Source organism: Trachurus trachurus, assembly GCF_905171665.1.
Source record: "Trachurus trachurus genome assembly, chromosome: 1".
Classification (NCBI taxonomy): domain Eukaryota; kingdom Metazoa; phylum Chordata; class Actinopteri; order Carangiformes; family Carangidae; genus Trachurus; species Trachurus trachurus.
The window spans coordinates 37,987,601-38,003,515 of NC_139891.1; the positions used below are offsets into that span (position 1 = coordinate 37,987,601).

The following is a 15,915-nucleotide window of genomic DNA, read 5'->3' on the forward strand; positions in this document are numbered from 1 at the left end:
TCTCGATTTTTAGTCTTTAGCATTTTTAACATTTATCTGCACACAAATAGGCTACTGTAGGAGCCTAGAAATTAAGATTATGATAAAGATTTCTATTCTGTGGGTAATGGGGGCGGGACTAGATCAGCTTTTGCTTCTCCCGCTTTCCCTTTCGGCCATGTGTATTGTATTATTTGAACTAAGATGAAGTGTGATGATGATGATTTAAATTGACATGCCCGAAATAAACGAATTGATTGATTGATACTCCATTATAAAGTGAACTTAAACCCTTTTCAAAACCTGTACTCTCTGTATGTAAAAAAGGCTAACAAATGCACATTGCAAAATATTAAAAAACATTCCCCAAACCCCCCCCCCCCCAAAAAAAAAATTAAAAAAAAAAAATCGTCAAAAAAGATATTGTGATATTTATGTGAATCGATTTTTTCTCCCACCCCTAGTAACCATGGTGACCAAGAAGATCCGGACCGAGTACATGAAGAAGTTCAGAGATCCTAAATGGGAGACGTTTTCCAAGTGCTACGAGGACTCGGTGAAGTACCGGCTGACGCGCCGGGTCATTGAGCATTCCCACAAGCCGTGGATCTGGGAAGGCTGGGACAGCGGCTCCGAGTCCAGCGGCTGGTCCACGCCGCGGATCACCAGGAACAAGGTCGCCCCTCTGTCGCTACCGCCGCCGCCGCCGGCATCGTGCTCCGACGTGAAGCCGAAGCCGCGGGAGCTGAAGACCGGTCCTGAGCCGAAGCCGCCGCCACCGGCGCCTCCGGAGAAGGAGGAGGAGAGGGGGGAACAGGAAGTGGAAGCTGGAGAGGCCGCGGCCGTAGACGCTGCTCCGCCCACAGGTGAGGGACAGGGTTCCTACGCAAGTATGGAAAGTATGGAAAAGTATGGAATTTGATTTTATACATTTCCAGGTCTGTAAAAGTATGGGAAATGGAAACTATTGTATGGAAATTATTTTATTTATCTTATCTTGGTTTGGTCTTACCTGTTTGGGTTCATTATTTTGTATGTGCTATTGTACTTAGCTACAATCTCCTGGTAATTATTTGGTTGCATAATGGCATACCCATTCAGAATAATGAAAACAAATGATAAATTGCATGATTTTTTTATATTATGCACATCTATTTACTTAAATATCACAAATTATTTGATTTTTTTTTACAGAGAAGTCTGGAAATTAGGGTCTGGAAAAAGTATGGAATTTGGCTCCTCCCCTGGAGGGAGGAGCCAAACAAATCAGTCAAATGTTGAGGTTTTTCTCCACAGATTGACCACTTTGGTGCAGAAAAATGTCAACAACCCTTTCACTACAAATGATCCAAATTTACAATCTCAGGTTAGCCTAGAAATCTAGCTGCCCCCTAGCAGCAGCAAATGAGCCATAGGAACTTTTTGAGTCTCGAACACCGTTTGTGTTGACCAATCATAGCGCTCTATCTGTTTAGAGAGTCGTTGGGCGGCTTAACGCCATGACGACATACATGCGACGGTGAAAAACATGACAAGAATCGGCTTTGGCATCAACTTTTAAAGAATTAAACTTGTCATTTTCTTTAAAAGTGGAGCAAGAAACTGCACTGAAGTCAGTCTACCGCTCGTTACCAGACCAGACATGTTCATGATGTAGTCTGGTTCGTCAGGCTAAATCTCAGGTCTATATGATGTTTTTCATCCTGTTTTTAAAAAAAAGTTTTTACTTCAGGGTTACTCAGGGTTTGTTTTTTAGATTGATGATGAATGTATCTGTTGTGTCAGGAAATCTTAAAACAAACTACAGACAGAGACGGACCAACATTTTTATTCAAGGCCTCAACCTGCTTTTATATTTATATTTATTTATAACAGAGGTTTATATTGACAGTTTGTTTCTTCGTGCATCAGTTTCCTGTGTTAAAAGAATAGTTCAACATTTTGGCAAACTGGCCCATTGCCATAATCCCTATAGTCATAGCAGTAGGTTCGTTACCTTTAATTGTCGGTGCAAGCTATTCTTAGAATGGCGGAGCAGAGCCGTGAGCTGCTCAGAGCTACGCTACGGAGGCTCATTATGGGATTTCTTGGTTTCCCTCATCATCAAACTCATCAAATACACAATCCAACAACTCCACAACGCTCTGGTGGACAAGTTGTGACCTGCTCATTCACCACGCTATGAGATAATAACACAATGTTACCACACAGAGTTGTTTTAGAGGGAAATTCATGTAAAACCACTGATGCGCGTTGCCTTCAGGGACAGTTTTTCATCAAGCAGTCTCTGCATTGAAAATGTCAAACCTTTGAAACTGATCATAACTTGTTTCTAGATGTAAACATCTTGAGGATCTTACGTCATTTTACTGGTGTTAAATCACTTTCTCCTCATCTTCAGTGTTTTGTTTTCTTGTTTTGTCGCCAGTCTTCTTCACCGTGTGTTTGTGTTTGCCCATGTTATCATGCTCCTGTTTGTTGTTGTTGTTGTGTGCAGCCTCCTCAGCTTCCCTCTGACAGTATGAGGATGATTTTTCTCTCAGGAGACACTGATGCTAAAAATATGTGGTGGACAGAAGGTTCAGTGATCAGACGGGAACCGCTTCCTCCTGTTCAGACACATGGACTCACACGGGACGGACGTTTCTGTGGCTGCAGACCAGACAAACAACACACATCAACACACTGAGTCATCTTTATTTGATTTATGAGTCACTGAAAAAAACAACATCTTATTGCATCATTCCTAGTAACCTAAGAACCTAACCTAAGAAACAGTCATTTGTAAAGTGATTCGACTGTTTTGTAACTGTAACTTGCAGTATCTTGTCCAACACTGTTCGTCATATTGTTTCTGTTTTCAGTCCTGAGTTCAATCGGATGTTGGGATTTTCCAACCTCCGAGTTGTAATTTTAATCTTGAACGCCCCCTAAAGTCAAAGATCTCCGACTCAGAAAGCCAAACGAATCCGCCCAGATCTGACATAACAATTCAAAATGGCTGCTACTCACTCGTCAATAGTAGTGAACTCTTAACTGTTAACTGTTTATTTTATTTCTCTGGTAATAGTTTCACATTAAAGTCAGACATGTACATAGAAACTGTTCAATTCTCATCGCTGGACATTTTCCTACTGTGTTGTTATCTAAATAAATAGTATGGCTTTCAGTGGCTAGCAGTGGCTAACGGCTAACAGCCTGTTTGTTTTGGTGAACATTACATGTTTTTGTTGAAAGTTTGTATGACTTTTAAAAAAACATTTTCAATATTTTTTTTATTTAAATCTGAACATTTACAAGTATGAAATCAGGGGTGGGAGTCTTTTACTATCTAACGATTCGATTTGATTCTGAGTTTTGGGGCTACGATTTAATTCAAAATCAATTTTCGATTCAAAAGGATTTGATTCCTAATGATTTCTGCTTCAGTCTGTCGGTGTGAAAGGATCCTCATGATCTACTCCATTCAGCTCTGCAAGACAGAATGACTAAAGTGTCTTTTTCACATTTATTGAGTTTTAAACATTTATCCATGCTAAGATGGAATTGTTGAAACTGTTGCATAAAAGAAATACCACATATTGCTTAAGTAACTAAATTAAAAATGCCTCTTTATTTAAAAAAAAAAATATTGCAGTTAAACATGCTGCCTTTTAAATTCTAAGGAAACGGAGGCCGACAGCTGGCAGATTTGTTTCATTTTTTTATTTTTTAAAATTGATTTTGGGACATTTTATATAGATTCTGAATCGTATTAAAGGGACAACGAGGAGTTTCTATTTGGTTATTAAAAAGTCTGATATTAATGTGGATGAATCTACGTTACCACTTGTTAAAGCAGAAGTGAGTGATCCGGTCGTTTTCGCTAATGCTGCGTTCCAGGCAGGCTTTTGAAATCATAAATTACAGCTTCAAGTCACAACTTACGACTTTGTAGCGTTCCAGGCAACCCACTCGTGTTTTTCTGACCTGTTTTACCGGTAAAAGTCACTATAACGGCCACTCGTAACTTCTGACCCGTGAAATCGTACCAGTACGTCTTTTTGTACAGTCTATGTACCAGATCGAACTGGTACGACTTCACAGGTCGGAAAAAAACGAGTTTCCTTGAACGCACCATAACAGTCCTCGTCCCTACGTCGCCACATTCACGGCGTTCCTTGGCTGCACACACAGCCCTGCATGCCGTTCTCTCTCCTCATTGGATAAAAACTGTAGGATACGATAAATGTTTTCTCCTCGACTCAGAGCAGAGCAGAGGGACTGAGAGACCCGTGTTTCAGACCAAACACTCTATGTAAGTGATTGCTGTCGGAAGATACAACTATTTAAGACTTATATTAACACAAATATATCACTTACTTCTGCTTTAATGGTCCATTTTAGATAAATCTATGGTTTTGTCTCTATGGTTATTTTGTTATTATTAGTGGTGGTGGAAATGCTGGGCGAGCCGACCAGCGTTTCTTTACTTCCGGTTTCGTGGCGAGTCATGAGAATAACGCCGCCGAATCTCCGTTTATGGTGGGAACTACGACGGTATGTGATCGTCTTCCAACCTCTGACTTTAATTCTTGATGAATGAAAACATGAGTCTGTCTTGCACCGGTCAAAGAATTTCACGGTGCGGAGGCTCATAAATGTAGTGTGGAAACACTTCACTTTTCCAAAACTCCTCGTTGTCCCTTTAAATGAGAATTGCGAATCGATTTTTTGGCACACCCCTGTATGAAATCGTTATATTTCCATTTTGTGATATTATTCGTAAATTTCTCCGACTTTCTTTTTTGTTTTTCCATCTCATTCTGAGCTCCGACTATCAATATAAATTAAATGTAACAGAAGAGTTAAACTGAATGTCTTAGTTTTGGCCCCAGTGTTTGACTCTACTCTCTGTGTCGTAGACAACGGTGTGAACGGAGCTTCAGTGGCTCCAAACCCCAGCGGCCTCTCAGACGACACAGACAACGGTCCGGCCGACACCACGTCGTCTGACGGGGAGGCGGCGCCGGCGCCGGCGAACCCAGCACAGAGACGACGTCAGCACCGCCGCCGCACCCCTCACTCCGAGCCGGGGCAGCCGGACAGTTCCCACGACGACAAACCGGCCGTCGTCCGCAAAGCGCCGAGAGCGAAGAGCCAGCCGCCGATCAGCACCAAGGAGAAGGAGAACCGGAGACCGTCCAGCCGGTTGGACTGGACCGAGAGGCCGACCGAGGTCAGGAAGACGCCGAGCGATGTGAGTGTTGAAGACGCTGAAGCTTTAAACACACGACGAGCGAGTTTAGTTTGTGAAAAGATGAATTCAACACCAGTGAAGTCGTCTCAGTAGGACAGTGGTTCCCAACTTTCTTTGGCTCGTGACCCCATTTTGACATCACAGATTTCTAGCGACCCCGTCGATCAAGATGCAGCAGCTCAGATATTTAGGGCCACGGGCCATCGCACCGGGCACTGGCTTCGCCCTACTGTTATTCTGTGGATATTTTCCTAGTTTTTTTGTTTTTTTTTCCTAGTTTTTATTTTTCATCTTCCGGACGATTTTCGATTCGCTACATATTATATATCAAAACGTGCGTCTTGATCGGGATTGGTGTGCTATTACTTTTCTCAACAGTGTACGAATTTTTCGCGACGTAAGTCGCGAAAAACTGCGCAAAATTTTGCATTGAAGTCAATGGGACGGGCGGAAAAAAAAGAGCAAAAAAGACCAATCATTGGAGTTTAACAAATGTCTACTGCTCAGGCATACTTTCACCTAGAGACTCCATTTAAACTTTAAACAGTAGACACAAGTCTTGTGTATTGTCGTATTACTCCACGTTTTGATAGGTCATATAGTTTTTGATCAATCCCTGATCAATGAGCATGATCATTTTTGGAGAAATTATGAGATTATAATGGGTGTGTATTGGACGGAATGTTCGTGTCAGAGTGGATGACATCATCAGTTAGAGTGGGAGAAAGCCCAGAAAAACTCCAGATTTTTTCTCTTTCCACACTCGGCCCGGCCACAATTTACACTCTACACACATGATTTTTTCAGAATTTGTAAGACAAACTTGTTTTGTCTCTCATCATGTGCTCAAAATATCAGAGAGACTTACAGAATTTACAGAATCAGCCTCTGAGTGCGGCCACGTCTGTCTCTGCTCCTCATTGACTCCAATACAAAGATTTTCTGAGAGAAGCAGAACGGACCCCTGTTTTAAAACTGCCAGCGTCTCCAAAATATTTACTGTAGAAACACCAAATCGTACCAAATTTTTCAGTAAGTCCTTAGAGCAACGTTGATCTGTGTTTTGTTCTGATAGGAGTTACCGTTTTGTCACGCTAAGCCTTTTGCGAGACCAGTGCAGAGGCAGAAAATCACTTTTTTTCTCCACGTTTCTGTCTGTCTCAGCCTGGGGGGCCCCTATCGCCGTGGTAACCACCTCGAGTTGCCGTGGTAACCTCTGTGATTCTCAGGCCAGAGCTCGTTAACTTCATAAACAATCCACCTGGCGCTCGTTTAAATGTTTATAAACACAGACACAGCTAAATCAGACTGACACAGGATGCAGCTCATAGTCACACACACACACACACACACACACACACACACACACACACACACACACACAGACTCTAGAACCAGCTTCATGTGATTACAGTTACAGACACACACATCAAAACACACAGGTAACATACAAATGCGCGCGGAAGCGCGCACTACTCTCACTCACACACACACACACACACACACACACACACACACACACACACACACACACACACACACACACACACACACACACACACACACACACACACAGTTAACCTAATGTGGTTACAGCTCCTCCATATCAGTGCTTATAGAAAGATGATCATGTGTCTGTCTGATCAGCTCTGTCCTGACCTTAAGATCGTGGGTTTGATTCCCATGTTGACAGAGATGGCAAAACCGGCAGTAGCCCCGTGGCCCATTAAAAATTTCCCCAGAGGAAATTTTCTAGTTTTATATGCTGCATTTTATTTGAACTCGATTTATATTCGAGAAAGTGAAAGTATAGAATACAGTTGTTTAAGAAGTAAGTATAATATAAGTATTAATGTAGCCATAAATATAAGAGCAAAGCAAAATTAAAGTTTCGTATGTAGTTTAAATATGAGTATACAAGTAAAGTATATAGACATTCCGGTTTATGATGTGTTTTAAAACATACTTCTTCAGTATTTATCCTTCAGCCATATGTTTATTACTCCTATAATACTTATACTGCAGTTATTGTTACATCTTAATAAATATATCTATAACAGTGTCTCTGTGATGTTTAACTAGTGAGAGAGAAAAAGCCGCGTCAGGCCGAGGACGGAGAGTAGAAGCAGAGTCCGACCAGGCTGTGGAGACACCAGAGAAGTGAGACGTCCGTGTCACCAAACACTCTGTCTGCAGACATGAATAATGAAACGCCGTCTCTCTGGTTTCCTCTCTCTCTCTCTCTCTCTCCTCTCTGTTTCTCTCTCAGAGCCTCACGTCGGACGCCTGCGTTCAGACGCGCCGTCAGTCCGACAAGCGCAGCTCCAACCCGGAGCGGCGGCGTGCGCGCTCGGCCGACCTGGAGAAGCTGCGGCGCTCTCAGCTGACAGTGGTTAGTAACCCTAACGACCGCTGGATGACCGAGTACATGCGCTGCTTCTCCGCCCGCCTGAGGTAGACGCAGGCTCCGCCCCCTCATCCCCCCATCCCCTCCCTCCCCACGAAAAAAAACAAAAAAAACAAGCGAGTTTCAGACGACGGCGGCGGCAGCTGAGGACAAACTGGGAATCAGGTCGTCTCATTTCTGACAGAACACCAACCTTCACATTCACCTCCTTTATGTCTAATTCAGATCTCGGCTCTACAGAGACTACGTTACCCATGAGCCTCAGCGGCCGGTCCAGATGTGAAGCACTTGAACGAGCTCTGTGACTGGACAATGACCAAACATCGAAGGCTCAACTCTTTATAAACTTTTCTATCAGAACCAGGGCCGGCTCTACGCAGGGGCAAGAGGGGGCAGCGCCCCCGCAAATAAATGTCTTGCCCCCTCAAATCCAAATTTTAGAAGTTGAGAAAGCACATTTTAATATACTCAAAAAATGTGTATATTACAAGTTACCAAAATGATCTGCTGTAGCACAAAAATCCGCCGAAAAAGGGACATTTCTTTTCTAAAATGTTATGTTCTTTTTCTTTTTTTTTAGTATTCATAAGACTACCTTTCAGTTTTGTAAATCTTGACCATAGTAGACCCCCCCCCCCCCCCCCCCCCCCCCCCCCCTTCTCAGAGTACACCAGAATGCTTCACTCACATTTTAAAATCATGCCCCCAGACCCGCCTACAGGAGTTTAGCTACTCACCTTTTTCACCCCCTCTGGGTTTGCAATGCATCTTCAGGTATATGCACCCCTAACCTCCCGTATAATGTGGCTCTTTGCATTACGACAGTAACAAATTTGGGCTCTAAGACCCTGGTTGGCCCCCCCCGGCCCCTAGTTGGACAGGTCTGAAGGTAGAGGCCTGAGACCCTGGTTGGCCCCCCCGGCCCCTAGTTGGACAGGTCTGAAGGTAGAGGCCTGAGACCCTGGTTGGCCCCCCCGGCCCCTAGTTGGACAGGTCTGAAGGTAGAGGCCTGAGACCCTGGTTGGCCCCCCGGCCCCTAGTTGGACAGGTCTGAAGGTAGAGGCCTGAGACCCTGGTTGGCCCCCCGGCCCCAAGTTGGACAGGTCTGAAGGTAGAGGCCTGAGACCCTGGTTGGCCCCCCGGCCCCTAGTTGGACAGGTCTGAAGGTAGAGGCCTGAGACCCTGGTTGGCCCCCCCGGCCCCTAGTTGGACAGGTCTGAAGGTAGAGGCCTGAGACCCTGGTTGGCCCCCCCGGCCCCTAGTTGGACAGGTCTGAAGGTAGAGGCCTGACAAAGTGCAATCCACTTCTCCAGGTTGGAGTTGGACACATAGTCAACAACCCAATTTAATGAAGTTACTATAAGCACGGAGAAAAAAAAGTGCTGGAGCATGATGTGTTCACATGATGCCCCCTTCATATTTCTGACTGCCCCCTCATATATGCCTGCCTAGAACCGGCCCTGATCAGAACTCAGTGCAACAACAACGTCGGTAACACTTTAGATTAGGGAACACATATTCACCATTAACTAGGTGCTTATTAATATGTATATAAGTAGCTTACTAGCTCCTTATTAGTAATTATTAAGCACATATTAACACCTTATTCTACATAGCTTTATTCTACCTCTATTACACCATGAATTAAGATTTTTCCTGTTATTAACTCCTAATTATGGCTTATTTATTGTAAATTAATGCATTGTTGTTTCTGAATAATGATGTGAATAACCAGTGGGTTATTGGGGCCTTGTACAGGGGCAGTAGCACAAGAACAGTAATTCTTCCTTTATCACTCTGAATTAATAATAATAATAATAATAATTAAAGCCGCAAGCGGCTATGACGGGCCCTCGCTCCACGCCACTCGGCGCCCCGCTCCCACGACCCCCCGGTCCCTGCCACCCCTGGGGCGCTCTTTCAAACCCCCGCGCGCCACCGGACGTCGGCAGCTAGTAGAGGGTCGTTCCCTCATCAAACACGTGAAATTTCGAGCAAATCGGACAATGTACGATGGAGTTACGGCAAGTTTACAGTTCGTCCACCAGGGGGCAGTAACGGGATGTGGGTCGTTGCGTTCAGGGTCGTGACCTCATCACACATGTGAAGTTTCGAGCAAATCGGACAATGTTGATGTAAAATATGGCATTTCCTGTGTCCACAAGGGGGCGACTTGAGCGAGCTTGCGTACGATCAAATGGAGGTGTAGAGGGCGGGTGTCTGATCACGTACGTAAATTTTGAAGCAGTTCGGACAAAGTACATGGGAGATAGAGCAGCTCGTGTATTCATGGCGAGGCATCAGAAATGACGGCGGCCACAGTGGCCACGCCCTTTGACCTACCGACCTGCAGAGCACAAGCTGTAATCAGGGCGGTCTGAGGATGATGTGTAGCGAATATGAAGCCGATCGGGCGAAACCCCTAGGAGGAGTTCGTTTCTGATGGACCGCAATACGTGGCGCCGCCACACGGGGGCCATTAGCCGTAGCCTCAAAGCGTTCGTAATGTAGCTTCACCGATTTGTTTCACATGTATCAGAAGTGGAACGAAGTTGCTGGGGCGAACTATGTACGATTAATTCATGTTAGCGTAATCTGTGTCGACTTCCTGTTACCACCGGGGGGCGCTATGAGTAACGTGGGAAGTTAATACGTCAGATTGTTCAGGAAGGACCCATCATCATGTCCACCAAGTTTGAAGCGGCTACGATCAAGTATGTCGGCGTGAGAGCCGTTCGAAGTGAAACAGCGCCGAACACGAACAGTCGCCAAAATGTCTTGCATCATAGCAGCCACGCCCTTTGACCTACAGACGCGCGGAGCACAAGATAAGATCAGCATGGCGTCTCGATGGTCCATAGCCAATTTGAAGTCAATCGGACGAAATCTCTAGGAGGAGTTCGTTCAAATAGGTCAAAATTTAAATTCAAAATGGCCGACTTCCGGTTGGGTTTAGGGCGTGGCTCCAAGAGGATTTTTTGTGTGTCTTGCCAAGTTCTACAACCCTACCAAATTTCATGCATGTAGGTGAAACACAGAAGTGGGGCTCGCCGTTTCCAACTTTCTAGGGGGCGCTTTTTAGCCATTTTGCCCCGCCCACATGTAACGTTGCCAAAATATCAAATGTTTCGCCAGACCGGATGTGTGTGCCAAATTTCGTTCGTTTTTGAAGATGTTCAGGCCCCGTAAAACGCGATTCACTTTTGGTAAGAAAAATTATAATAATAAACATTACAATATCTGGGGTTTTTGCTGCCAGGTCTATGCAGTACTTGGTTACTTGCTTGCTTACTTGTTGTTACTCGTCGGCTGGCACGTTGACTAATGTGCATGTCGGATTACAATAGGGTCCTCCCTGTGACGTTGTCACTGGCTCGGGCCCTAATAATAATACATTTTATTTAGAAAGCACCTTTCACGCCACTCAAGGACACTTTACATCAGTTAAAATCATCAATAAACAACACCAAAACACAAGAGCACAGAATAAACAACATTAAAAACATCAGTAAGAATTAATAAATGAAAAGAACAAATAAATAAAACTGTGCAGAATAAAAGGGAAATGTTAAGAGTGAGGGGTGGTGGAGTGGATAAGCAATTTTAAACAGGTGGGTTTTGAGTTAGTATCAATGCATTAATTTACAATGATTGAGCCATAATTAGGAGTTAATAACAGGAAAAATCTTAATTCATGGTGTAATAGAGGTAGAATAAGGCTATGTAGAATAAGGTGTTAATGCGTGCTTAATAATTACTAATAAGGAGCTAGTAAGCTACTTATATGCATATTAATAAGCACCTAGTTAATGGTGAATAAGTGTTCCCTAATCTGAAGTGTTACCAACGTCTCTGTAGGAATGTAGTTGATCTGTGAGCATGAGCATCGTCACACACACACACACACACACACACACTGCTGCTGCTTCACTTTATCTGTCGCTCTGTCCCTCGTGTCTCTCTCTCTCTCCTTCAGGCAGCTGTGTGTCACAACAGTTTCGGACCAAACTGGAATATTTTTGATATCTTGAATACTTTGAAAATTTAAACCTAGAGCTGGACGGTTCAGCAGAAATATAGAAAACACGTGGTGGTGATGATGATGATGATGATTTCACCTAATATCGTTAGTATTTTTAGAGTGAAAACTTCTATTAAACACGTGCTAGCTTTACAATCGTCTCAGTTTTAATGAAGTCAATGCACTTGGATCAGACTGTTTCTGCAGGTTGTGACGTGTCGTGGTTTTTTATTTTTTATTTTATTTAACCTTTATTTAACCAGGCAGAATCAATTAAGAACAAGTTCTTAGTTGTTTTTTAGCTGCAGCAGTCGGCAGCTTCTCGTTTCCTGTTAGTTAGAATGATGATGAAAAATAATGTGCAATGCTAACATGGTGCTTCTCTGTGAACTGCAGCGCTAGACTACAATAATTCAATTTTTTTTTTGGGTGGGGGGGAGTTATTATGCAAATTAAATAGTTTCTGAGACTATTTAGTTTTGAAGTTTGTGATATTAAAAGAAAAACACAGTGATGTGGCTGAAAACAAATGTATTTACCTTATTTCTACATCGGTTAATAAGAATATTTAATGAGGGACGACAGTCACTGTCTTTTTTTCCTAATTCAAGAATTTTTCTTTGTGTCTGGTTAAAAAAAAAGAAAAGTAAAAATATATTGTACAGGAATCAATGTGTTTGAACATCTGGAGCTATGATTTACCACTTATCTCCTAGAAAGAGCTGTGCAATTTGGGACCAATTATAGTAATTACAAAAAAAAAAAGTTCAATTTACTTATTTACACTTCAGTGTTTTTGTTGGTCACCTAACATTTGTCAATTTGTCCAAAAAAGGTTGCAGCTAAAAAATAAATGTGATTTAAAAAAAAAAAATTGATATGTAATAATTAACTAATGACTAATTTTGATTATAAAATACCAGAAAATAGTGAAGAATTCTATAAACGTCTTAATATATCTCACAATTTGGTTTAAAAAAATGGACACAGTGATGAATTATTGATGATAGATCAGCTTTAATGTACACAATCTAAATGTTTAAGTGATACAGTCAATTAATACAAAATAAAATCAATAATCACAATGTGTGTAACTGTGAGAAACGCCTTCACGTCTCTAAACTAAATAAGAAAATAGATTTTAACAAGTTTTTGAAAGTTTTAAAACGTCATCAGTTTACATCAAATCAAACTGAATGTGAAGAAAAAGTAAAAAATATGAGTGTTGTGGTGACGAAACGTTTTGAGTTCAGTCGGTTGTTTGTTTGTTTGTTGGTGTAACTAAAGATTGTACATACATGGTGATGTCATCCGTCGCGTCACGTGACTCAAACCGAGGGCTAACGATCACGACTTTATTGTATTGAAACACAAATTTATTTACATTTTGTGACTCTTTGAAAACCTGAATGTGTAGAAACTTCACTGAGAATGTTTTTCACCAACTCGACCTCCTCACGCTGAATGTGCAAAACTGTTTATGTATCTTATTTTTACTTTTCATTTTCACGTTTCACACTCACCGGGTCGTTTTTAAGTGATTCCAGTCTGAAACAACACAACAATGTTTCTGTATTAAAATATGGTCAACAGTTTCTATCAATGTTTATATTGTTAGTTAGAAAATTAAATAATGTTATTCAGGAATAGTAAATTAATATAATTTGGCAACATGTCACTAATTTTCTAAAGGTAAATTCTCTTTATTTAAAACACATTGTAATGGAGTTGTAAACATAACATTTTAACAATTAATTGTTATATTGTTAATTATATTATTTATTTAACTTCTCCTGTGACAACATGTCATATTGTGTTTTACTATCTTCTTTTACATCAAGTTACAAGTTAATAGCTGTTTAAATACAAATACATTAATATCAATTATTACATTAGAGTGTTATAAAACCATATTTTCTATCAATCTTTATTCATAAATATATGAATATACTACACAAAAGCTACATTGAAATAGTTCTCGTTAAGTGCTTCTGTTTACTAACGAGAAAAAAAATATTGTATAATATTTACAATAATGAACATTTACAAGAAACACATTTGAAATTGGTGAAAATGATCAAAATAAAGAAATGAAGGCAGAATATAAAGAAACTGGAGCTTCAGGAATAGGAATATTGATATAAATATAGTTATCTACATTTTTATAAAAGATTGTGAAATTAAATGATAAAATCACAATGTTAAATATTTATCAATAGGTTTATTTTTCAAATAAAGACATGACCTTTATTGAACTAATTTGATCTTTTTGTTGTGAGTGTTGTCTCAGCCTGGACGTCTGGATGTGTGTGATTTATTTTATTTTTTAGAGGTAGAACGATGAGACAATCACAGGAAAAGTATTTGCGTGTTCTATGGATAAGTTGTATTAAAGCTAAAATCAAACACTAAATATAAGCTATGACACAAAAAGAGTTGTTTTCTTTCTGAAGCTTTGAGTTGTTTCCTTGTGTGATGATTATAAATGAAACGTGTAACATACAAACATCTGAATATTTATCCATATTTTACATCTGCTGATGTTTACATTTTTTGGTCACTTGTATTTGTATTTGAAAACATGCACAATAAGATATATTTTCATCCACTTCAAGCTATTGCTGTGAATAAATCATGTTTGAATAAAATCTTATTTGAATAGTTTATGTCTGTGTTGCACTGGACTTGAATATTGAACTGTTTTATTCTGTTTAAATTGATTTGATTTAGAATCATATGTCAACTTTTACTGTGTTTTTCATAAAGGAGCTGTTTGTAGGTTTATGCTATTGCTACTTGGCTTAGTGTAAGTTTCTGCTATTGCTACTTGGCTTGGTATTAGCAGCTAAGTCTAGGAAAAATAGTGTGAGTTTGGCATCAAACTTCAATCTGTTTCTAGCGGTTTAAACCAACCCCAGTGTTTTTCCCTCTGTTTCTATCACTTATCAAAGTTAGCATGCTAACAGGCTAGCCCGGCTCGCCATTTTCCGATACCGAGTCACTGTGGCGTTCAGGTGCTGAAATGAACAGCTCTTGCACCAAAGCAGTAACAAAACCCACAATAAATTCTGTTTTAAGGGACAATGAGGAGTTTTGGAAAGCAAAGTGTTTTCATACTACATTTATCATGAGCCTCCCGTCGGCTCGCCCAGCATTTCCACCATTAATTAAAATAACAAAATAACGATAGAGACAAAACGATATATTTATCGAAAATGGAGCCATTAACAAGTGTGGATAGCGCAGATTCATCCACATTAACGTGAGACTTTTTTTATAACCAAATAGAAACTCCTCGTTGTCCCTTTAATACAGTTTAAATTAGGGTAAAATCTAAAGTTCATGTGCTCCAGTTTATTTAGTTTAAATGAGTTCAACTCGGGTTTATCAATTTAACAATGAGTACGGTCATAACATCAAAATGTTTAGCCTTGTTAGGCCGAAGACAGCTTCTTGGTTCCGTTTTGTTTCGTTTGTTAGTTTTTTTCTGTTTTTCATTAGTATAGGTATTGGTTTAAAATTGTTTAAAGGTATAGTGCGTAGGAATTCCCCCCATCTAGCGTTGTGGTTGCATATCTGAACGTATTCTTGATGTTGCATTCAGGTGAAATGGGGCAGATGTCAGACAGACAACAGACGCTGCATGTAACAGGATAAACAAGCCTCTATGTAAACAAGTGGTCCGCCAGCACGAGGCAAAACAATACAGGCCTGACAATATGTTGTCATGGTGATGTGGTATTGTTTTACCGTCTTTCTCTGGTGGAGTAAAATGACATCCGGTCGGTTTGCCGACGGCCGTCTGCCTGACTGCACCTGAATGCAACACCAGTGCCTCCGTCCTTCCTCACACTACACAGTGGTGACAGTTTTAACAGGCCGAGCCCACAGCTCCGCTCAGTTTCCGTGGTTACCTATGGTCACGATGCAACATGGCCGCCTCGGTTCGGTGCGTCGCCCACTTATGTATTTGTAACAACTTGTAACAACTCATTCTAAGGTACGAGAAAGCTTTACTTTGTAGCAGCTGTGATTCACCTTCAGTCAAATACGGATTTATGAAAGACAGATTTTGATTTTTGATAATAAAAAGCCAAATAAGTTACATACTGGGGCTTTAACTAATTTTTCCAAAATCTTGATAATTTCTAGTGCTTAGTTTGGTTTTAGGTTGTTTTTACTCCAGGAAGAATAGCCAGTACTACTACAGTATCGATTGATGGCTAATGCTCGTCTTCAACGAGAAGCAGACTGAGACAGAGCAGAGGT

At 41.1% G+C, this 15,915-nt stretch overlaps 1 protein-coding gene across 1 annotated transcript; it reads left to right on the forward strand.

Annotated features, from left to right (window-relative positions):
• Positions 1-448: 448 nt before the first annotated feature.
• ccsapa (centriole, cilia and spindle-associated protein a) lies at positions 449-7,676 on the forward strand (the record flags this gene model as incomplete). The annotated part of the gene is made up of 3 exons (XM_083978033.1): positions 449-845; positions 4,884-5,218; positions 7,488-7,676. 3 exons carry the CDS (start codon positions 449-451, stop codon positions 7,674-7,676), a joined length of 921 nt encoding a protein of 306 aa, XP_083834159.1.
• Positions 7,677-15,915: the final 8,239 nt, after the last annotated feature.